Below are 23,687 nucleotides of genomic sequence, written 5' to 3'. Positions count from 1 at the left end.
TCCTTCCCCCGTCCTGGGCAGTGGTCACGACGGATGCGAGCCTATCAGGGTGGGGAGCGGTGTTTCTCCACCACAGGGCTCAGGGGACGTGGACTCAGGAAGAGTCCACTCTGCAGATCAATGTTCTGGAAATCAGAGCAATCTATCTTGCTCTGCGAGCCTTCCAACAATGGCTGGAAGGCAAGCAGATTCGGATTCAGTCGGACAATTCCACGGCGGTGGCGTACATCAACCACCAAGGGGGAACACGCAGTCGCCAAGCCTTTCAGGAAGTCCGGCGGATTTTGACGTGGGTGGAAAGCAGAGCGTCCACCATATCCGCAGTTCACATCCCAGGCGTGGAAAACTGGGAAGCAGACTTTCTCAGTCGCCAGGGCATGGACGCAGGAGCATGGTCCCTTCACCCGGAAGTGTTTCAGCAGATCTGTTGCCGCTGGGGGACGCCGGACGTCGATCTGATGGCGTCACGGCACAACAACAAGGTCCCAGTTTTCATGGCACGGTCTCACGATCACCGAGCGCTGGCGGCAGACGCCTTGGTTCAGGATTGGTCGCAATTCCGACTCCCCTATGTGTTCCCACCTCTAGCATTGTTACCCAGAGTTCTCCGGAAAATCAGGTCCGACTGCCATCGAGCCATCCTCGTCGCTCCAGACTGGCCAAGAAGGTCGTGGTACCCGGATCTGTGGCATCTCACGGTAGGCCAACCGTGGGCACTACCAGACCGTCCAGATTTGCTGTCTCAAGGGCCGTTTTTCCATCTGAATTCTGCGGCCCTGAACCTGACTGTGTGGCCATTGAGTCCTGGATCCTAGCGGCCTCAGGTTTATCTCATGAAGTTGTTGCCACAATGAGACAGGCTAGAAAACCATCCTCAGCTAAGATCTATCACAGGACGTGGAAGATATTCTTAGCTTGGTGCTTGGCTCAAGGGTTTTCTCCCTGGCCATTTGCATTGCCAATTTTTCTTTCCTTCCTGCAGTCTGGGTTGGAAAAAGGTTTGTCGCTTAGCTCTCTTAAGGGTCAAGTCTCCGCGCTATCCGTATTCTTTCAGAAGCGCTTGGCACGGCTTTCTAAAGTACGCACGTTTCTCCAAGGAGTTCTCATATCGTTCCTCCTTACAGACGGCCATTGGAACCCTGGGATCTGAACAAGGTTCTCATTGCTCTCCAGAAGCCGCCTTTCGAGCCTTTGAAAGAGGTTTCCCTTTCTCGGCTTTCACAAAAAGTAGTTTTTCTTGTGGCGGTCACGTCTCTTCGAAGAGTGTCCGAGCTAGCGGCGTTATCTTGCAAATCTCCCTTCCTGGTGTTTCACCAAGACAAGGTAGTACTGCGTCCAATTCCAGAGTTTTCTCCCAAGGTGGTTTCTTCCTTTCATCTTAATCAGGATATCACTTTGCCATCTTTGTGTCCGCATCCAGTTCACCAATTTGAAAAGGGTTTACATCTGTTGGACCTGGTGAGAGCACTCAGGATTTACATTTCTCGCACGGCGTCTCTACGCCGTTCTGATGTGCTCTTTGTCCTAGTCGCTGGTCAGCATAAGGGATCGCAAGCTTCCAAATCCACCCTGGCGCGGTGGATCAAGGAACCAATTCTTCACACATACCGTTCTGCTGGGCTTCCGATTCCATCTGGACTGAAGGCCCATTCTACCAGAGCCGTGGGTGCGTCCTGGGCATTGCGGCATCAGGCTACGGCTCAGCAAGTGTGCCAGGCGGCTACCTGGTCGAGTCTGCACACGTTTACCAAACACTATCAAGTGCATACCTACGCTTCGGCAGATGCCAGCCTAGGTAGACAGGTCCTTCAGGCGGCGGTGGCCCACCTGTAGGAAAGGGCTGTCTGACAGCCCGTTCATGTGGTATCTTTTTACCCACCCAGGGACTGCTTTTGGACGTCCCACTGTCTGGGTCTCCCAATTAGGAGCGAAAAAGAAGAAGGGAATTTTGTTTACTTACCGTAAATTCCTTTTCTTCTAGCTCCAATTGGGAGACCCAGCACCCGCCCTATTTGTTCTTAGGGTTTCGTTTTTCGGGTGCACATGTTGTTCATGTTGTTTCTTAAGTTCTCCGATCTTGTTATCGGATTGAATTTGTTTTTGAAACTGTTATTGGCTTTCCTCCTTCTTGCTTTGGTACTAAAACTGAGGAATCCGTACTCCTACGGGAGGGTGTATAGCCAGAAGGGGAGGGGCCTTACACTTTTAAGTGTAGTTCTTTGTGCGGCCTCCAGAGGCAGTAGCTATACACCCACTGTCTGGGTCTCCCAATTGGAGCTAGAAGAAAAGGAATTTACGGTAAGTAAACAAAATTCCCTTCTTCCTTATGAGTAACGTTATCTTCCTTTCTATTAATCCCATTGCCGTCTTCATTCCTACAGGGCATATAATTGTGGTTATTTGGGTCATCGTATCCCCTAACAATGAGAAGCAGAAGTATTCTTTAAAGATCACCCATGATTGTGTGCCTGAACATGTAATAGCAGAAGCCATCAGGAAAAAGACACGGAGTATGCTTCTGTCCACTGAACAGCTCAAGCTTTGTGTCCTGGAGTACCAAGGGAAATATATATTAAAAGTGTGCGGATGTGACGAATACTTGCTGGAAAAGTATCCTCTGAGTCAATATAAGGTGAGGATTTTTCCGGCTAATCCCATGTGTATTGCTGTAGGTTTTGAACCAAGTATTCAATTATTTTGCTTGCGATTTTACCACTTTAGGAAAGAATGGGTATTCTGAATAATGACACTATTTTTTACTATACCCAATGTATACATAGTGTTTTAATTATATTTCAGTATATAAGAAGCTGCATTATGCTTGGTCGGATGCCCAATTTAATGTTGATGGCCAAGGACAGTCTATACAACCAGATCCCAGTTGACACTTTCACTATGCCATCATATTCAAGAAGAATTTCGACAGCAACACCTTACATGAATGGAGAAGCTTCTGCTAAATCTCTATGGGCGATCAACAGTACTCTCCGAATAAGAATCCTCTGTGCTACCTATGTCAACGTGAACATTCGAGATATCGATAAGGTACATTTATCATTCTGGTTATGTTCTTGCTTCTTGTTTGCTTATTGTTTGTGCCTCGTTAATCTTTTGTGTAAACCTCTATTGCTTTAGATCTATGTTCGAACTGGTATGTTTCATGGAGCTGAACCATTGTGTGACAACGTTAACACTCAGCGGGTCCCCTGCTCAAATCCAAGGTAATTGATTGTTTTTGTTGTGGGTTTTTGTTTTTTTTTTTTTTTTTTTTATGTAGCTTTGGGTAATACCTGCATAATTTGTTTTTTATTTATTTATTTTATTTTGCCTATTTGTGCCATCCTTTTAAGGATCTTCCTCTATGACTATCAGGAACAGGATCTTTTGAATTGCATTCAGTAAAACAGTATATTACGGTGTAGTTTTCCTTGTTATGAAATACTCTAAAAGAAAGATGTGATAACAGCAGAGTAGTTTGGTCCACTGAAGCTGTAAAAATGTGACTAATTGAGACTTTCATGGGGTTTGTATAGGAACTTGGAGCCAAGAATTTACTGGCAGATAGTGGCTAATTACCTTCCTGCTTTACTCTGCAACAAGCTCTGTTGGCTCAGAGTGGTCATCGATAGCTCCTGCTGGTGATTCTCCTGCCTCCTCTCACATCGACAGAGCAGCTTCCTTGTTTCCCTCTGCTTCTATTGATTGGGTATCACTGCCGATATCATACTGATTGACCAGCTTCCTAACTGTGGGGAGGCAGCTGTCAATTAGCATGATGTTGACTGTGATGGCGCCATAGACGGACCAGCAGAGAGAGGGCTGATTTTGATGTGAGGTCAAAGAAATCAGGAAAGTAATATCCTGAGCTGGCAGAGATCAGGGAGGTAGTTGGCTACTGCCGGCCAGTGAGTTTTTAGCCCGCTAGAAAAAATATCAAAAGTTCCAGATTAGCATAGAAACTTAGGTTATGTTGTGCTGGTGTAATTTGCATCATAGTTATTTATAATTTTAGGAACAACACTTGATAAATGAGCAGTGATGCTGTTGCAGTCAGTAGACTAATAAAATTGCATCAAGTTTCTAAATTTATTTTTTTTTTAGAATCTTAGCCAGCGTGTGTATCAGTACAGTTGATTGTTATATAAATGTCTGTTTTAAAAGCTATATGCAAATCAAATAAGTCTGTGGAGCCTCTGTTAGGAGTCTCAACACAGAAACTAGCCAGATATCCCTTTGGGAAGGACCTAGCCAAGGAGTGGCTCTTTTTAGGAAACCACCATGGCTGGTCTCCCCGAAATCATTGATTGTTTTGTCTTGTTGGTCTACTAGGATTGCTCCCACCTGGCCAGAATCCTACTCCACACTGATGAGGCGTAATACCCCGAAACAGCTGTCTGTGGATGGATACCTGGCCTTGGTATTTCCCTTGTCATATCTTTTTAAACTTGTCAAAGAGTTGGATATTGACTAAAAGGGCCACTTAATATGGTGGTTTCCTAAAAATAGCCACTCCGTGGCTAGGTCCTTCCCGGAGGGATATCTAATTAGTTTCTGTGTCGAGACTCCCAACAGAGGCTCCATGGACTTTTTTGATTTGCATATTTCCCAGGGGGCAATTCAGCTAGGATTTCACTGTTGAGCGCCCTCATTGGCTGCCGGCAGTGTTTTCTCTGGCTGGTCTCCCCGAGATCAGTGATTGTTTTGTCTTAAAAGCTATATGTTGCTGGTCACATGTTAAATATTTTTTTGTTTGCTTCCAATCTAAAAAATGTCGTCCTTTTCCAGGTGGAATGAGTGGCTTTTGTATGATATGTTCATCCCAGATTTACCCAGGGCAGCTCGCCTTTGTCTTTCCATCTGCTCAGTAAAAGGCAGAAAAGGGGCTAAAGAAGTAAGTGTTGCTGGATTCTGGCACTTTTGATCCATGTATTTTATCATTGTGTGTGTAGTTTGCAGTTGTATTGACACCAGTTGAATGCTCATTTTACCCGTGAACCTTTTCTGCTCATTTCCCATGTTTGTAGTGGAGTTGTGGATGTCTATCCTCAGCCGTTCTTCCTACCGCAGTCTTTCTAAAAAGTTAGGCTACTTTCACACATCCGGTTTGAGCCCTGCGGCTCAATCCAGCTGTGAAAACTATGCAACGGATGCGGCGAAAACAACGCATCCTTTGCATAAGTTTTTACATGCGGCCCGTCCGGTTTTTTCCGGTTGCGGCATGCTACTGAGCATGCGCAGTGGAAAAAAACGCATGCGGCGGCCAGATGCGTTTTTTCTTTGTCGCTCCATTGGGAGACCCAGACAATTGGGTGTATAGGCTATGCCTCCGGAGGCCGCACAAAGTATTACACTAAAAGTGTAAAGCCCCTCCCCTTCTGCCTATACACCCCCCATGCTCCCACGGGCTCCTCAGTTTTTATGCTTTGTGCGAAGGAGGCAGACATGCACGCACAGCTCCATAGATTGGTCAGCAGCAGCTGCTGACTATGTCGGATGGAAGAAAAGTGGGCCCATATAGGGCCCCCAGCATGCTCCCTTCTCACCCCACTCTTGTCGGCGGTGTTATTAAGGTTGAGGTATCCATTGCGGGTACGGAGGCTGGAGCCCACATGCTGTTTTCCTTCCCCATCCCCCTTAGGGCTCTGGGTGAAATGGGATCCTATCGGTCTCCAGGCACTGAGACCGTGCTTCATCCACAACTCCTGGGAGCCTGCTGGATAGGAGCCGGGTATCGTTCAGGGACATGGCCCTGCTACTTGGAGGTACTCTGTGTCCCCGTGGGGACCGAGCACAGCAACACTCCAGCATTGCTGGGTGTGCTAGTGCACCGGGGACCGCGGCGCTGACCGGGTTAAATGTGCCATTACACACTCAGCGTCGCTGAGTGTGTTTATGTAGGGGGACTACCGCGCTGACCGCCGCCACCATGTTCAGCACTGAGGCGCGGCTGGGACTTGTAGTGCGCCGGGGACTTCCGCGCGGCCGCGCTTTTACGGCGGCCGCGCTTATTACTCGAGTCCACGGCTTTTGCGGCCTAGTCTTTCTTCCTCCCGCCCACAGCCCTGACAAGCAGGGGAAGGGCGGGACGCTGTACAGACGAGCAGCAATGAGGGCTGGAGAATGCTTTGCATACTCCACCCCCCTCACTGTGCACTGTGGGGCACCAGTTCCCGCACTTTCTGGGTCACGCCCACGGCTCCCTCCTCTCCTCAGGACGCCGGCAGCCATTCCTGTCAGCTCCTCGGACGCTGCAGAGGGGGACAAATTCTGGGAGACCCAGGCAGGGATTCTAGTGGCCTCACAACCGCTTTAAGCGGGTGGTAAGCAGCACCTGTGGTGCTAGCCCCATTGTGCAGAAGTGTAATTATATGTTTATGGTATATACTTTACACTGTATAGTGCACAGTTGTTTTCTGGCTATATACCCTATTGTGTTGCTCAGGGAAGACAATAGCATGGCGCCCACAAAAGGCAGGGGTGCCAAAACACAGGCTTACTATGCTGCCTGCGCCGCATGTACGACGCCGCTACCGGCAGGTTCCACTGACCCTCATTGTGTGCACTGCTCGGCCCCTACTGCACTTGCTCAGCCGGAGCCTCTGCTAAGAGGGGCCCAGGGGGAGCCACCTGCTTACACTCTCCAGGTGACAGGGACGGAGTTTGCAGTCTTTACGGATAAACTCTCTGAAACTATGGCTAAGATACTAGAAGCCTTGCAGTCCAGACCGGTATCTCAGCACAGGGACTCTGTTGAATCATTGTTCCCTGGCCCCCCTCAGTTGGACCAACAATGTCCCCCCGGGGTATCTCATAGATCCCAGGCTGGGGGCTCTGACACGGACCCCAGCCCCAGACCGATTAAGCGAGCTCGCTTGGAAATTCCCTCGACATCATCATATTGTTCAGGGTCTCAGCGGGGGGAATCTCTGGTTGATGACGCGGAGACAGCTGATCAGGATTCTGATCCTGAGGCCGCTCTCAATCTTGATACTCCGGACGGGGACGCCATAGTGAACGATCTTATTGCGTCCATCAATCGAATGTTGGATATTTCTCCCTCAGCTCCTCCGGTGGAGGAGTCAGCTTCTCAGCAGGAGAAATTCCGTTTCAGGTTTCCCAAGCGTACACAGAGTATGTTTCTGGACCACTCTGATTTCAGAGAGGCAGTCCAGAATCACCATGATTGTCCAGATAAGCGTTTTTCTAAGCGCCTTAAGGATACACGTTATCCCTTTCCCCCTGACGTGGTCAAAGGTTGGACTCAGTGTCCCAAGGTGGATCCTCCAATCTCCAGACTGGCGGCTAGATCCATACTTGCAGTGGAAGATGGGGCTTCACTCAAAGATGCCACTGACAGGCAGATGGAGCTCTGGTTGAAATCCATCTATGAAGCTATCGGCGCTTCTTTTGCCCCAGCATTCGCAGCCGTATGGGCGCTACAAGCTATATCAGCAGGTCAAGCGCAAATCGACGCAGCCACACGCACTTCCCCGCCGCAGGTGGCGTCCATAACCGCTCAGACGTCGGCAATGGCGTCTTACGCTATTAATGCTGTCCTGGACTCTGCGAGCCGTACGGCGGTTGCATCCGCCAATTCGGTGGTACTCCGCAGGGCCTTGTGGCTACGGGAATGGAAGGCAGATTCTGCTTCCAAAAAGCGCTTAACTAGTTTGCCAATTTCTGGCGACCGATTGTTTGGCGAGCGTTTGGATGAAATCATCAAACAATCCAAGGGAAAGGATACATCCTTACCCCAGCCCAAACCGAACATACCCCAACAGAGGAGGGGGCAGTCGAGGTTTCGGTCCTTTCGGGGCGCGGGCAGGTCCCAATTCCCCTCGTCCAAAAGGCCTCAGAAAGATCAAAGGAACTCTGATTCATGGCGGTCTAAGTCACGTCCTAAAAAGACCACCGGAGGTGCCGCTACCAAAGCGGCTTCCTCATGACTTTCGGCCTCCGCAATCTGCATCCTCGGTCGGTGGCAGGCTCTCCCGCTTTTGCGACACCTGGCTGCCACGGGTAAAAGACCGCTGGGTGAGAGACATTCTGTCTCACGGTTACAAGATAGAGTTCACCTCTCGTCCCCCGACTCGATTCTTCAGGTCATCCCCGCCTCCCGAGCGAGCCGAGGCTCTTCTGCAGGCGCTGGGCACTCTGAAGGCAGAAGGAGTGGTGGTCCCTGTTCCTCTTCAGCAACAGGGTCACGGTTTTTACTCCAACCTGTTTGTGGTCCCAAAGAAGGACGGGTCTTTCCGTCCTGTCCTGGACCTGAAACTGCTCAACAAACACGTAAAGACCAGGCGGTTCCGGATGGAATCCCTCCGCTCCGTCATCGCCTCAATGTCCCAAGGAGATTTCCTTGCATCGATCGATATCAAAGATGCTTATCTCCACGTACCGATTGCTCCAGAGCACCAGCGCTTCTTGCGCTTCGCCATAGGAGACGAACACCTGCAGTTCGTGGCACTGCCGTTCGGCCTGGCAACAGCCCCACGGGTTTTCACCAAGGTTATGGCTACTGTAGTAGCGGTCCTCCACTCTCAGGGTCACTCGGTGATCCCTTACTTGGACGATCTCCTGATCAAGGCCCCTTCTCAGGTGGCATGCCAACACAGCCTCGACGCTACTCTGGAGACTCTCCAGAGTTTCGGGTGGATCATCAATTTTCCAAAGTCAAATCTGACACCGGCCCAATCGCTGACATATCTTGGCATGGAGTTTCATACCCTCTCAGCAATAGTGAAGCTTCCGCTGATCAAGCAGCGGTCGCTACAGAAGGGGGTACAATCTCTCCTTCAAGGTCAGGCACACCCCTTGAGGCGCCTCATGCACTTCCTGGGGAAGATGGTGGCAGCAATGGAGGCAGTCCCTTTCGCGCAGTTTCACCTGCGTCCTCTTCAATGGGACATCCTTCGCAAATGGGACAGGAAGCCGACGTCCCTCGACAGGAACGTCTCTCTCTCTCTCAGGCGACCAAAGCTTCCCTTCGGTGGTGGCTTCTTCCCACTTCATTATCGAAGGGGAAATCCTTCCTACCCCCATCCTGGGAGGTGGTCACGACGGACGCGAGTCTGTCAGGGTGGGGAGCGGTTTTTCTCCACCACAGGGCTCAGGGTACGTGGACCCGGCAAGAGTCCTCACTTCAGATCAATGTTCTGGAAATACGGGCAGTGTACCTTGCCCTGAAAGCGTTCCAGCAGTGGCTGGAAGGCAAGCAGATCCGAATTCAGTCGGACAACTCCACAGCGGTGGCATACATCAACCACCAAGGAGGGACACGCAGTCGGCAAGCCTTCCAGGAAGTCCGGCGGATCTTGATGTGGGTGGAAGCCACGGCCTCCACCATCTCTGCAGTTCACATCCCGGGCGTGGAAAACTGGGAAGCAGATTATCTCAGTCGCCAGGGCATGGACGCAGGGGAATGGTCCCTTCACCCGGACGTGTTTCAGGAGATCTGTTGCCGCTCGGGGGTGCCGGACGTCGACCTCATGGCGTCCCGGCACAACAACAAGGTACCGACGTTCATGGCACGGTCTCAAGATCCCAGAGCTATGGCGGCAGACGCCTTAGTTCAGGATTGGTCGCAGTTTCAGCTCCCTTATGTGTTTCCTCCGCTGGCACTGTTGCCCAGAGTGTTACGCAAGATCAGGGCCGACTGCCGCCGCGTCATCCTCGTCGCTCCAGACTGGCCGAGGAGGTCGTGGTACCCGGATCTGTGGCATCTCATGGTCGGCCAACCGTGGGCACTACCAGACCGACCAGACTTGCTGTCTCAAGGGCCGTTTTTCCATCTGAATTCTGCGGCCCTCAACCTGACTGTGTGGCCATTGAGTCCTGGATCCTAGCGTCTTCAGGATTATCTCAAGAGGTCATTGCCACTATGAGACAGGCTAGGAAACCAACGTCCGCCAAGATCTACCACAGGACGTGGAAAATTTTCCTGTCATGGTGCTCTGCTCAGGGTTTTTCTCCCTGGCCTTTTGCCTTGCCCACTTTTCTGTCCTTCCTTCAATCTGGACTGGAAAAGGGTTTGTCGCTCGGCTCCCTTAAGGGACAAGTCTCAGCGCGCTCTGTGTTTTTCCAGAAGCGCCTAGCCAGACTTCCACAGGTACGCACGTTCCTGCAGGGGGTTTGTCACATCGTTCCTCCTTACAAGCGGCCGTTAGAACCCTGGGATCTGAACAGGGTGCTGATGGCTCTTCAGAAACCACCATTCGAGCAAATGAGGGATATTTCTCTCTCACGCCTTTCGCAGAAAGTGGTTTTCCTAGTAGCAGTCACCTCTCTTCGGAGAGTGTCTGAGCTAGCAGCGTTGTCGTGCAAAGCCCCTTTCCTGGTGTTTCACCAGGACAAGGTGGTTTTGCGTCCGGTTCCGGAATTTCTCCCCAAGGTGGTATCCCCCTTTCATCTCAATCAGGATATCTCCTTACCCTCTTTTTGTCCTCATCCAGTTCACCAATGTGAAAAGGATTTGCACTTGTTAGATCTGGTGAGAGCACTCAGATTCTACATTTCTCGTACGGCGCCCCTGCGCCGCTCGGATGCACTCTTTGTCCTTGTCGCTGGCCAGCGTAAAGGGTCACAGGCTTCCAAATCAACCCTGGCTCGGTGGATCAAGGAGCCAATTCTCGAAGCTTACCGTTCTGCTGGGCTTCCGGTTCCCTCAGGGCTGAAGGCCCATTCTACCAGAGCCGTGGGCGCGTCCTGGGCTTTGAGGCACCAGGCTACGGCTCAGCAGTTGTGTCAAGCGGCTACCTGGTCGAGCCTGCACACTTTCACGAAACACTATCAGGTGCATACCTATGCTTCGGCGGATGCCAGCCTAGGTAGACGAGTCCTTCAGGCGGCGGTTGCCCACCTGTAGGAAGGGGCCGTTTTACGGCTCTATTACGAGGTATTAATTTACCCACCCAGGGACTGCTTTTGGACGTCCCAATTGTCTGGGTCTCCCAATGGAGCGACAAAGAAGAAGGGAATTTTGTTTACTTACCGTAAATTCCTTTTCTTCTAGCTCCAATTGGGAGACCCAGCACCCGCCCCTGTTTTTTTGTGTACACATGTTGTTCATGTTGAATGGTTTCAGTTCTCCGATATTCCTTCGGATTGAATTTACTTTAAACCAGTTTATAATTTTTTTCCTCCTTCTTGCTTTTGCACCAAAACTGAGGAGCCCGTGGGAGCACGGGGGGTGTATAGGCAGAAGGGGAGGGGCTTTACACTTTTAGTGTAATACTTTGTGCGGCCTCCGGAGGCATAGCCTATACACCCAATTGTCTGGGTCTCCCAATTGGAGCTAGAAGAAAAGGAATTTACGGTAAGTAAACAAAATTCCCTTCTTTCCGCATCGCGCCGCATCCGGCCTACATAGGTATGCATTGAAAAATGCGCCGCAGCGGCCGGATGCGGCGCGATGCGGTGTTTTTTGCCGGAGCAAAAAACGTTGCAGGGGACGTTCCACCCGGCCGCCGCATCGGCTAAATCTGCCGCATGCGGCCAAAACCGGACCGAACGCAAGCCCATGCGGCACAATACCGCACTAATGTAAGTCTATGCAAAAAAAACCGCCACCGGCGTTTCAAAAGCCGGTGGCGGTTTTTCTGCAGAACGCCGTATTGTGCCGCAGAGCAAAAATCCGGATGTGTGAAAGCACCCTTACAGGATTTGTTTGTCCAATAAGGATAGACAGATATCTGTAACTCTTCACCTAGTTGTGACTGATAGGCTTGTCTGATAAGCACATATATCCACTGTCTATGGGAAAGGTGATAAATGTGTGATTGCTGGGGTCTGACAGCTGGTAGAATGGGCTTCCCAAAGCCCTTGTATAACCACTTCTCTATTCAGAATCTGTAAAGGCCACTTCACACATAGCGAGATTGCTAACGACATCGTTGCTTCTTCAGTTTCTGTGACGAAACAGCGACTTCACCAGTGATCTCGTTATGTTTGACACGTACCAATGATCCGCCCCCTGCTGAGAGATCGTTGGTCGTTGCTGAATGTCCTGGGCCATTTTTTTTTGCTAGTTGGAGTCCTGCTGGGCAGGATGGATCTGTATGTTTGACACCTACCAACGATCTCGTTAACGACCTAGATGAGAACTTAAAGTGTGACATGTAGGCGTGTAGTTGTCACCTTTTCCACGCCCCCTCTGCACCGATTGGTTGGCGCTGAGAACAGTAAGCAAACACTCAGGAACGAAGGAGGGATGAATCCGGGTGCAGATGCAGCTTCGATCCGAAAAGCAAGCAAGCAACCGGGAACAAAATACAAATGAATCCGGGTGGAGTTGCAGGTTCTATCCTCAAAGCAAGGCTCAAAAAGGGACAAAAGATGAAGCGATACAAAGTTTCCTTCTAGGCCGGCCGCCTAATCAGAGCGCAGTATTGACCACCAATCGGAGCGGAGGGGTGTGGAAAAGGCAACGCCTATGCACGCCTACGTGGCTTACAGCGTCAAACACTACGCCCCTATTCGAGGTCGGATTCGTTACATAGCTGCTGTGTGACAGGGTCCCAACGAGATCGTTATACAGTTCGCTGCGTCGTTACTAAAGTCGTTGGGAAAATGACTGTGTGACATCTCACCAACGGTTTTAACTATCTTGAAACTGTGACGTAGTAACAATCTCGTTATGTGTGACTGGACCTTCAGAGCAGGGGTTGCACATGCTCACTATGACTATTCACATAGGACACCTGGTGGGAGTCTCACCAGCCTGGCCCCCAGATATAATTTATCAAATGATCATCTATTGTGTAGATAGGTGAGAAATGTTTGTGCTATGACACCTTAAGTCCTGTGTGGCTGTAAATTAGTGAGCCTGTGCTGTATGGAGCCTGGAACCCTGTAGTTCCCAAGCAGCTGTCACTTACCTTGACCAGGTTTTTGGTCACAAATAGAGTGATAAGTAAGCAATCCTTACCCGTATAGATGTGACCGTTGCCATTCTAATGCTTATGTTTCATCTCCCCACAGGAACACTGCCCATTGGCATGGGGCAATATAAACTTGTTTGATTACACAGATACATTAGTCTCTGGGAAAATGGCATTGAACTTGTGGCCTGTACCTCATGGACTTGAAGACTTGCTCAATCCAATTGGTGTCACAGGGTCCAATCCAAACAAGGTACTGAAATAATCATCCCATCGTTAGTCAGTGGAGCACTGTGTTTATCTACCATTTTGCATGTGAGAGTCTAAAAATGTCCTTGATAGAGTCTGACAGGGAAGACTATTCTCCTTGCGGAGACCTGACAGCCTGGCTGCCAGTGAGGGGACTTCTAGCTGCAATGCCCTTCTTGACAATATTCAAATAGTCTCCCCAGTGAGGAAGGAGACAAACTCTAGCGCCACCTATTGGAAGTAGCAATCCTACAAGTCAAAAGTGGCTTTTTAACAAGCCTTTTCATATGACTTAGGATTTATTCCAGATCAGAACTCCAGTTTGCAGACATGGTGTTTCGGGGTGATTGCCCCTCGTCTGTTTCTGGGTACTTTGCACTGACGAGGGTCAATCGCCCCGAAACACCATGTCTGCAAATTGGGGTTCTGATCTGGTATAAATCCTAAGTCTTATGAAAAGCCTTGTTAAAAGGCCACTTTTGCATCGTAGGATTGCTACTTCCAATAGGTGGCGCTAGAGTTTCTCTTTACTCACTGGAGGGACAATTTGATAGATGCTGAAACTAATGAGATTTCTGGGCTATGTACCACGTGCAGAAAAGGGGGGAAAATAAACGTCTCCATTCAAAATATAGACAACAGGATGCCTCAAGTCAGACTACATTACTTTGATAAACCTAAATAGTTGCTGTAATTTAATGGAAGGCCATTTTACGAGAGTATTATGCTTGTAAATGAGGTTTATTAACATCCATGGATGTGTAGTGTGAACCAGAGTTTCTGAAGCATCCTAATAATCCTTTTGTCCAACATAATTTGCCCAATTGCCAACAAAGCTATGGTCCTTTGCAATCTTACTGATTACCTATCACCAGTTTGGGGCTGTTTTTTTCCATTTAAATATGAAAGTTCGCAGCCCCAGACTGATGATTTTTATACACATGCATTAGTGACGAAACTGTGCAGAACACTCCATGATGTGCACCAAAAGGACCTGACTTTTGCTAGAACTTCAGGGCTGTGTTATCCTGGCTTTCAGACCCATCTCTTTGCATTAACCCAGTGCTATGTTTACTGCCAGTGACCAAATGACAAGTTAGGCCTTTTCATGCAACATTAGGCAGTGCTCTGTCTCTTTCTTTTGTAAGTAACTTCTGTTTTTAATTTAAAAAAAAAAAAAATGGGCACCCCCCCAGTCTGGTGATCTTTGTAAAGTACCACTCCAGAGGATTTTATTTCTTATTAATCATTAGCTATCAGTGATGGATGTTCAGTGTGTCTGTTAATATACTCACTGGTCGCTGTCGTCCACTGTTTCTCATGTTGCTCTGTCCTTCTTCTTGTGACGGCAGCTCTATCTTGCTGGCTTACACAGCCGATTGTTCTATCGTTTGTTAGGCTGGGGGCACATTTCCATGAGGATTGCATCTCTCCTGACCGGAGCAGGTCAGCTGCTTGTATGTTTTATGCAGCCACACACTGCTGTCAGAGTGAGTGGTCAATCCAGGTGATGGGATCCTCACGAAAGTGTGACTCCATCCGCCTCATTCGGAGTCTGATGGGTTTACATTGGGAAAGTAACCAATGGTCCACACAGATGCTGTGTGAGTCGGCTGGTCACGACTGCGGTCACATGATGCTGTAAGTCAGACTACGTCAGCTAAGTATTGTAATACATACACTAACCATACAATACAGGTAGATAAAGATGGGGAAATTGAATAATAGTGCTGGATTGACACTTTAGATAAAATTGTGCCCCCACATTGGGTACTTTTTACTACCTTTTTACACTTTTTATGAAGTAGAGGAGATCAAACTAATACATTTCTCATAGTTTCATAGTTTGTTTTTTTTTGTTTGTTTTTTTTTAAGTTTAAGGTAAACATAACTCCAAGTTTGGCTTATAAGCTCACATGTTGAAGAAGAGGAAGGCAAAAACCCCATGGTGCAAACAATAATAGCTCTATATTATGGGAAAAATTCCTTCCCGTCTCCGCATACGTAAACCAGACTAGCACCCTGGATCAATGCCTAATTACAGAATATAGTGGCAATTATATAGGCACTGGATGTGAATAGATGTACAACTAAGAAAAGAGTAAATATGATTTAATAGAGGAAACTTGTTTTCTGCAGTACTAGATATTTAAAATGTGTGTGTGTGTGTGTGTGTGTGTGTGTGTGTGTGTAATATATACACACACGTGTGTGTGTGTGTGTGTGTGTGTAATATATATTATATATTATATTTTATATTATATTATTTCTCTGACGCCTCATTGGGGGACACAGGACCATGGGTGTTATGCTGCCCATCCATAGGAGGACACTAAGATGCAAAAGCATAGCTCCTCCTCTGCAGTATACACCCCCTGACCGGGCAAGGCAGTCTCAGTTTTAGCTTAGTGTCTATAGGAGGCACTTCCTTTCAAGGTTTTGTTATTTTTTGAGGGCGATGGTTTCCTTTTGGGACCGATCTTCCACTACCATACACGTACCCCCTCCGGCGACGCTGGATCCTGGGCTGGGCGACGGGTTCCATAGACACCGATTTTCCAAAGCCCAGGGCTGACTACTTCTTCGCGCTTTTTTAGCACTAAGCCCCCACCCCAGGCAAGCGTGGGAAGATCTCCAGCCATTGGCTGATTCTGGCAAGGTGCTGCTCACTGTAGCTCTGCTGAGCATTGCTCCCCCTCCTAGCATACTCCTATCAGGAACATGCAGTATTCAAAAGGCACTAAGAGGGCTAAGGCTCACATAGTCTATTATTCAGCCTGCACTACCTGCCACGTTGAGCTACCACGTAAACACACCTCTTCTCTCTGTGAGTTCTGTGCCCCTATAGCCCTCCAAGACCCCCCCTGCCATCACCGCCGCAATCGTCAGCCCAGAGCCTAGGGCTCCCAGCCCACCGGAATGGGCACAGTTTCTGTCCCAATCCATGGAAATCCATCCATGGAAAAACTGTCACAGAAGCTGGTGCTGGCTATGCAATGTCGTCCTCCACACCCTTCTGGGTCCCTGGACGGAACGCAGCCTGAGAATACCCCTATGGAGGATCCTTCTCAGGTAATCCGGGCACATGCTTCACCGGTTGCAGGGATCAGGAAAAGAGCACACGGCCGGGTGTCTCCAGCGGGCTCTCCCTCGGGAGCACACAGAGCAGGCTCTCCCACACGCTCCACGGCTTCTGAAGAGCTGGAGGAGGGAGAATGCTGTTTGTACCAGGATGATTCCTTGGTTTCAGCCTCCCCAGATGATCAAACTGCAATAGACTCCCTTATAGCAGCAATCAACCAAACTCTGCATGTGGAGGATCCCCCATCCACTATCACTGACCATGCGGTCTCCTTTTAAGAGGGCAAGGAAACCCCAACAGGTTTTCGCTGATCACCCAGCGTTTCAGGATATCCTCACAAAGCAAAGGGAGAAGCCTGACAGGCGCTTCGGTAACCGAAAACTCATGGAGTCCCGGTACCCTTTTTGCCTCACCTGCCCCTAAGGACTGGGCCGATCAGTCCTCGGTCGAATCCCACCCCACCCCCCCACCCCCGGTCTCCCGCCTTACCACAAAGACGTTCCTGTCTTTACCCGATGGCTCCTCCATCAAGGACCCGACAGACAGACAGGTGGAGCACCTCGCCCGCTCTGCTTTTGAGGCTGCGGGTTCCTCCCTCTCGCCCTCCTTTGTCTCTGTGTGGGTTGCAAAGGCGATCTCTGTCTGGGCAGAATCCCTTAACACTTCGCTTGAGGAATCCCAGTTCACTCATACCTTCACAGAGGTAACAGCTCAAATTGCCGCTGCGGCGGAGTACCTCATACAGGCCTCCATGGACGCTGCTATCTTTACAGCGTTTGCCGCCTCAAATACCATAGCCATCCGTAGAGCTCTCTGGCTCAGACAATGGCGAGCGGACTCTGCCTCCAAGAAGTCTCTCACGGGCCTCCCCCTTTTTTCCAGACTGATTGTTTGGCGAACGTCTGGACAAGCTCATTTCTGACGTCACGGGAGGAAAGAGTACCTCCCTCCCCCAGCTGAAGTCCAGGACGTCCTTCACTAGACGTCCACAGTCCTCGTTCCGCTCCTTTAGGAACTCATTTGGTTGGTCGACACCCCGTGCTGTCCACGCCACCAGCCGCGGACTACGCAGGGCAGCCTAGACCAAAACAGTCCAGGACTAGGGAGACTCGGCCACAACGTTTTTCCCCTCATAACTCCTTCGGCGCCCCGGAAGACACACTCATTGTAGGAGGTCGACTGCGGCTCTTTCAACACATCTGGGCTGCCGCCTCAGACGACAAATGGGTGCGAGACCTTGTGTCTTCCGGTTACCACATAGAATTTCGGACCCGACCCCTGAGTCTGTTCTAACAGCAGGAGTGATAATACCTGTCCCAGACGACGAGAAGTTCGGGGGTTTTTATTCCAACCTCTTTGTGATCCACAAAAAGGATGGGTCAGTTTGACCCATCGTGGACCTCAAACACCTGAACAAACATGTGCACGTACGGAGATTCAGAATGGAGTCCCTAAGGTCCATTATTGCATCCATGGTCGAAGGGGAATTCCTCGCATCTATAGACATCAAGGACGCGTACCTGCACATACCCATCGCCCCAGATCACCAAAAGTTCCTCCGCTTTGCAATTCAATACTCCCACTTTCAATTCGTAGCTCTACCCTTCGGCCTTGCCACCGCACCAAGGGTCTTCACCAAAGTCATGGCGGCCGCCATGAGCATCCTTCACGCCAGGGGAGTGGTCGTTCTCCCTTACTTGGACGACCTCCTCATCAAGGCCCCCTCCTTCCGCGACTGCTCAACCAGCGTACAGATCACTGTGGACACCCTATCCCGCTTAGGGTGGCTAGTGAATCTGGACAAATCATCCCCGGTCCCATCACGATCCATCACCTTCCTGGGCATGTCCCTGGATACCTGTCGGGGCTTGATCCTTCTCCCTCAGGACAAGGCGATCGCTCTTCAACGAGCGGTACGTTGCCTTCTACGTCCTCCGTCTCGCTCCATTCGATTCAGCATGAAAGTGCTCGGCAGGATGGTGGCGGCTATGGAAGCAGTATCCTTTTGCTCAACTGCACCTCCGCCCACTGCAGCTAGCCCTTCTAGCGGCCTGGGACAAGAGCCCCTTCTCCCTGGAAAGACATCTTCACCTGACGCCTTCAGTCAGGTACGCACTCCACTGTGGTGGCTTCAGTCCTGATCCCTATCGAAGGGGAGATCCTTTCTCCCAGTGAACTGGCTGGTCCTGACCACGGACGCCAGCCTCCTAGGCTGGGGAGCAGTGTATCGGCACCACACTGCTCAAGGACGTTGGACGCCCCAGGAGTCTTTCCTACCCATCAACATCCTGGAACTCCGCGCGATCTTCCTCACGCTCAGAGCCTTCTTCCCTCTGTTAGCGGGTCATCAGATTTGAGTCCAATTGGAAAATGCGACAGCTGTAGCCTATATCACTCGGCAGGGGGGGCACCCGCAGCAAAGCGGCTTATCTCGAGGCCCACAAGATCCTCAGCTGGGCCGAATCGACGGGATCAGTGATATCAGCGGTACACATATTGGGGGTAGAGAACTGGGCAGCAGACTTTCTAAGTCGCCAAGGCCTGGCCGCCGGAGAATGGTCTCTCCACCCAGATGTGTTTCTACACATCTGCACTCGCTGGGGCACTCCAGACATGGACCTAATGGCCTCAAGGTTGAATGCAAAGGTACCCGCGTTCATAGCCAGGTCACGCGACCCGCAGTCCATCGGCGCGGATGCTCTAGTCTGCTCCTGGCACCACTTTCGCCTGCCTTGCATATTTCCACCTCTACCCCTGCTGCCGCGGGTGATCAGGAAGATCAAGGCAGAGGGAGACCCGGTGATACTGATAGCACCGGACTGGCCCAGGCGCGCCTGGTACGCCGAATTAGTACAAATGCTCAGACGCACAGTGGCGCTTTCCAGACATCCCAGACTTGCTAACCCAAGGGCCCATTTCCCATCAGAACTCCAGAGCCCTGAAGCTGACGGCATGGCCATTGAGACCTAGGTATTAACAAGAGCGGGATTTTCCCCCGCGGTTATTTCCACCATGATCAGCGCCCGAAAGCCTGCTTCATCCCGCATTTACCACCGTACGTGGAAAATCTTCCTTTCATGGTGCAGAGAAACTAACGTCCAGCCTATGCCTCTGGCCATCCCCAGAATTCTCGACTTTCTACAGTCTGGCTTGCAAGCGGGGTTGGCTCTCAGTTCCCTTAAAGGGCAGGTCTCAGTGCTCTCAATCTTCTACCAATGCCGCCTGGCTCAAAAACCGCAAGTCAAGACCTTCCTCCAGGGCGTTTCCCATCTAGTTCCCCCGTACAAAAGGCCGCTGGACCCATGGGACCTCAACCTCGTTCTGGACGGTCTCCAGAGGTCTCCCTTTGAACCCCCTCAAGGAATCCTCCCTTGCTCTTCTGTCCTGGAAGGTAACATTCCTGGTGCCAATTACGTCCATCAGACTGGTTTCGGAGCTAGCAGCACTCCTCTTGCCGCAAGCCTTTCCTGATCTTTCACCAGGACAAGGTGGTTCTGCGCCCCCTTCCGGATTTCCTTCCAAAGGTTCTTACCCCGTTTCATTTGAACGAGGACATTGTTCTGCCTTCCTTTTTGTCCACATCCGGTTCATAGGGTGGAAAGGTCTCTGCATTCGTTAGACCTAGTCAGAGCTCTCAGATATTACATATCCAGGACAGCCCCCTTTAGGAAAACTGACTCTTTGTTCGTCATTCCTGAGGGGCCTAAGAAGGGACAGGCAGCTTCAAAGGCGACTCTGACTCGCTGGATTCGCTCTGCGATCCAGGAAGTCTACCGCCTGCAACTCAAGCCCATTCCTAGTGGGCTGCGGGCTCATTCCACGCGAGCAGTTGGCGCTTCGTGGGCCATTCGGCATCAGGCTTCAGTGGAACAGGTGTGTAAGGCTGCGACCTGGTCTAGCCTACATACTTTTTCAAAGCATCACAGAGTCCATACCCAGGTTTCAACTGAGGCAAATCTGGGTAGGAAAATTCTGCAAACGGCAGTAGAGCACCTCTCTCAGTAGGCGCTCCAGGCTGTCTGGGACTGGTTCCTAGTCCTTGGGTTGTGTTGTCTTCTTTTATGTTTCCCACCCATGGACTGCTTTAGGACGTCCCATGGTCCTGTCCCCCAATGAGGCGTCAGAGAAAAACGGATTTTCTTCGGCGCTCTATTGGGAGACCCAGACGATTGGGTGTATAGCACTGCCTCCGGAGGCCACACAAAGCAATTACACTAAAAAGTGTAAGGCCCCTCCCCTTCTGGCTATACACCCCCAGTGGGATCACTGGCTCACCAGTTTTCTGCTTTGTGCGAAGGAGGTCAGACATCCACGCATAGCTCCACTGTTTGTAGTCAGCAGTAGCTGCTGGCTCTATCGGATGGAAGAAAAGAGGGCCCATATAGGGCCCCCAGCATGCTCCCTTCTCACCTGCGGTGGTGCTTGTAAGGTTGAGGTACCTATTGCTGGTACAGAGGCTGGAGCCCACATGCTGTTTTCCTTCCACATCCCCTGGAGGGCTCTGTGGAAGTGGGATCTTGCCGGCCCCCAAGCCCTGGGGCCGGGCTCCATCCACAGACCCATAGAACCTGCTGGATTGGGAGCGGGAGTGCCGTTCAGGGACAAGGCCCTGCAACTTTCAGGTACTCTGTGTCCCCGGCAGGCACGGACACTCTCAGGGCTTGCTGAGCGTTGTAGTGCGCCGGGGATAGTGGCGCTGTACGCTGGGGGTTAGGTCACTGCAGCTTTGCTGAGTGACGTTGTGTGTTGGGAACTACTGCGCCGACCGCTCCTGGAGCGGCGGCGCAGCTGCGACTTGTGGTGCGCCGGGGGCTTTGCGCCGACCGCGCTTTTACGGCGGCGGCGTTTCTAACTTTAGCCCCTGGCTTCTGCGGCCTAGCGCCGCTTCGTTCCCGCCCCCACCCTGTCAATCAGGGTAGGGGAGAGACGCTGCTCAATGGCAGCGCCGAGGGCTGGAGCTTTATTTACATGCTCCAGCCCTCTTACTAGGCACAGGGGGAAGCAGACTTCCCGCTCTTCGTCGGTGTACGCCCAGGGCCCGCCCCCCCTCTCCACAAGGACGCCGGCAGCCATTACACATGCGGTCTGGCTGGGGAAAGGCAGCAGGCTCTGGGAGACCCAGACTAGAGGGATTTCTGGCGACCACACACCGCTCCTAAGCGGGCGGTAAGCTGCACAGTAGTGCTGGCCCCACTAGTGCCTCAGTGATATATTAGTGTACTTTTTTCTTGGTACCATATATATATTTAGTTGCACTGTAAGGTCGCTTCTTGGCTGGACACCCTGTACTGCTCTGAGGAGGCAGCAACATGTCATCCGCAAAACGCAAGGCTGCCAAGGCACGGGCTGTGTGCACTGTTTGTACTGCATGTGGGGCTGATCTACCGGCAGGCTCCAATGATTCACATTGTGTGCAATGTTCAGTCCCAGTGGCACTTCGTCAGCCAGAGCCTATTGTGGTGGTAGCCCAGGCAGAGACGCCTGTGAACCCTGCCCCGGTGACGGGGACAGACTTTGCAGTGTTTGCTGATAAAATGTCTGAGGCTATGACAAAAATCCTGGAGACCTTGCAGGCCAGGCCAGTTCCTCAGACCATGGACACTGCTGTGGCTATGCTCTCTGGTCCCCCTCAGTTGGAACTAATCCGTACTTCAAGGGGGTCTCAAGCATCACAAGCTGAAGTCTCTGACTCAGATGACAGTCCCAGGCAGCCTAAGCGAGCTCGCTGGGAAAGACCCTCGACGTCATCACACTGCTCAGGGTCTCAGCGAGAAGAGTCTCTCTGTGATGAGACTGAGGACGGTGATCAGGATTCTAATCCTGAGACCCCTCTCAATCTGGATGCCCCTGATGGTGACGCCATGGTTAATGACCTTATATCGGCGATTAATAGACTGTTGGATATTTCTCCCCCAGCTCCTTCAGCAGAGGAGGCAGCTGCACAGCAGGAGAAGTTCCATTTCCTGTATCCCAAGCGTAAATTAAGTGCTTTTTTGGACCACTCTGACTTCAGAGAATCAATCCAGAAGCACGACGCTCATCCAGACAAGCGTTTCTCTAAACGTTCTAAGGATACCCGTTATCCTTTTCCCTCTGAAGTGGCCAAACGCTGGACCCAGTGCCCAAAGGTGGATCCCCCAATTTCCAAGCTTGCGGCTAGATCCATAGTCGCAGTAGAGGATGGCGCTTCACTTAAAGATGCCAACGACAGACAGATGGACCTTTGGTTGAAATCTGTCTATGAAGCTATCGGCGCGTCGTTTGCTCCAGCATTCGCGGCCGTGTGGGCACTACAAGCTATTTCAGCTGGTTTAGCACAGGTGGATGCTATCATGCATCCAGCAGTGCCACAGGTGGCGTCCCTAACTTCGCAAATGTCTGCGTTTGCGACCTATGCTATCAATGCTGTCCTAGAATCTACGAGCCGTACCTCCATGGCGGCCGCCAATTCTGTGGTTTTGCGCAGAGCCTTATGGTTAAAGGACTGGAAAGCAGATGCTGGTTCCAAAAAATGCTTAACCAGCTTGCCATTATCTAGAGACAGACTGTTTGGTGAGCCATTGGCTGAAATCATAAAACAGTCCAAGGGTAAGGACTCTTCCTTGCCACAGCCCAGAGCAAGTAAACCTCAACAGAAAGTGGCAGTCGAGGTTTCGGTCCTTTCGAGGCTCGGGCAAGCCCCAATTCTCCTCGTCCAAAGGGACTCAGAAAGGACAAGGGAGCTCAGATTCCTGGCGGGCTCACTCACGCCCCAGGAAAGCAAATGGAGGTACCGCTTCCAAGGCGGCTACCTCATGACTTTCGGCCTCCTCCCTCCGCATCCTCGGTCGGTGGCAGGCTCTCCCGCTTTTGCGACATTTGGCTGTCACAGGTCAAAGACCGGTGGGTAACAGACATTTTGTCTCGCGGGTACAGAATCGAGTTCAGTTCTCGGCCTCCACTTCGGTTCTTCAGAACCTCCCCACACCCCAACCGAGCAGATGCCCTGCTGCAGGCGGTGGACTCTCTAAGAGCAGAAGGAGTCGTGATCCCTGTCCCCCCTCTGGAACGGGGGCGAGGATTTTACTCCAATCTCTTTGTGGTTCCAAAAAAGGACGGCTCCTTCCGTCCTGTTCTGGACCTAAAACTGCTCAACAAGCATGTGAACGCCAGGCGGTTCCGGATGGAATCCCTCCGCTCAGTCATTGCCTCAATGTCCCAAGGAGATTTCCTAGCATCAATAGACATCAAAGATGCTTATCTCCACGTGCCGATTGCTACGGAGCACCAACGCTTTCTGCGCTTCGTGATAGGAGACGAACATCTTCAGTTCGTGGCTCTGCCATTTGGTCTGGCGACAGCCCCCCGGGTGTTCACCAAGATCATGGCAGCAGTGGTAGCAGTCTTGCACTCTCACGGACACTCTGTGATCCCTTACTTGGACGATCTACTGGTCAAGGCACCCTCTCAGGAGGCATGCCAACTCAGCCTGAATTTTG

The 23,687-nt window shown here is 51.0% G+C and overlaps 1 protein-coding gene across 2 annotated transcripts in view; it reads left to right on the top strand.

Moving 5' to 3' along the window:
• PIK3CA (phosphatidylinositol-4,5-bisphosphate 3-kinase catalytic subunit alpha) overlaps positions 1–23,687 on the top strand; it is a 136,906-nt gene that overhangs the window by 16,901 nt on the left and 96,318 nt on the right. For both annotated transcript variants that reach the window (XM_075340608.1, XM_075340606.1), the window contains exons 4-8: positions 2,382–2,632; positions 2,800–3,045; positions 3,136–3,221; positions 4,786–4,891; positions 12,979–13,131. In XM_075340608.1, the coding sequence (XP_075196723.1) occupies positions 2,382–2,632; positions 2,800–3,045; positions 3,136–3,221; positions 4,786–4,891; positions 12,979–13,131 (842 nt within the window). The remainder of the gene's footprint in view (positions 1–2,381; positions 2,633–2,799; positions 3,046–3,135; positions 3,222–4,785; positions 4,892–12,978; positions 13,132–23,687) is intronic.

Source organism: Anomaloglossus baeobatrachus, chromosome 3, assembly GCF_048569485.1.
Source record: "Anomaloglossus baeobatrachus isolate aAnoBae1 chromosome 3, aAnoBae1.hap1, whole genome shotgun sequence".
Classification (NCBI taxonomy): Eukaryota; Metazoa; Chordata; class Amphibia; order Anura; family Aromobatidae; genus Anomaloglossus; species Anomaloglossus baeobatrachus.
This window is presented reverse-complemented; position numbering and strand designations above follow the sequence as displayed.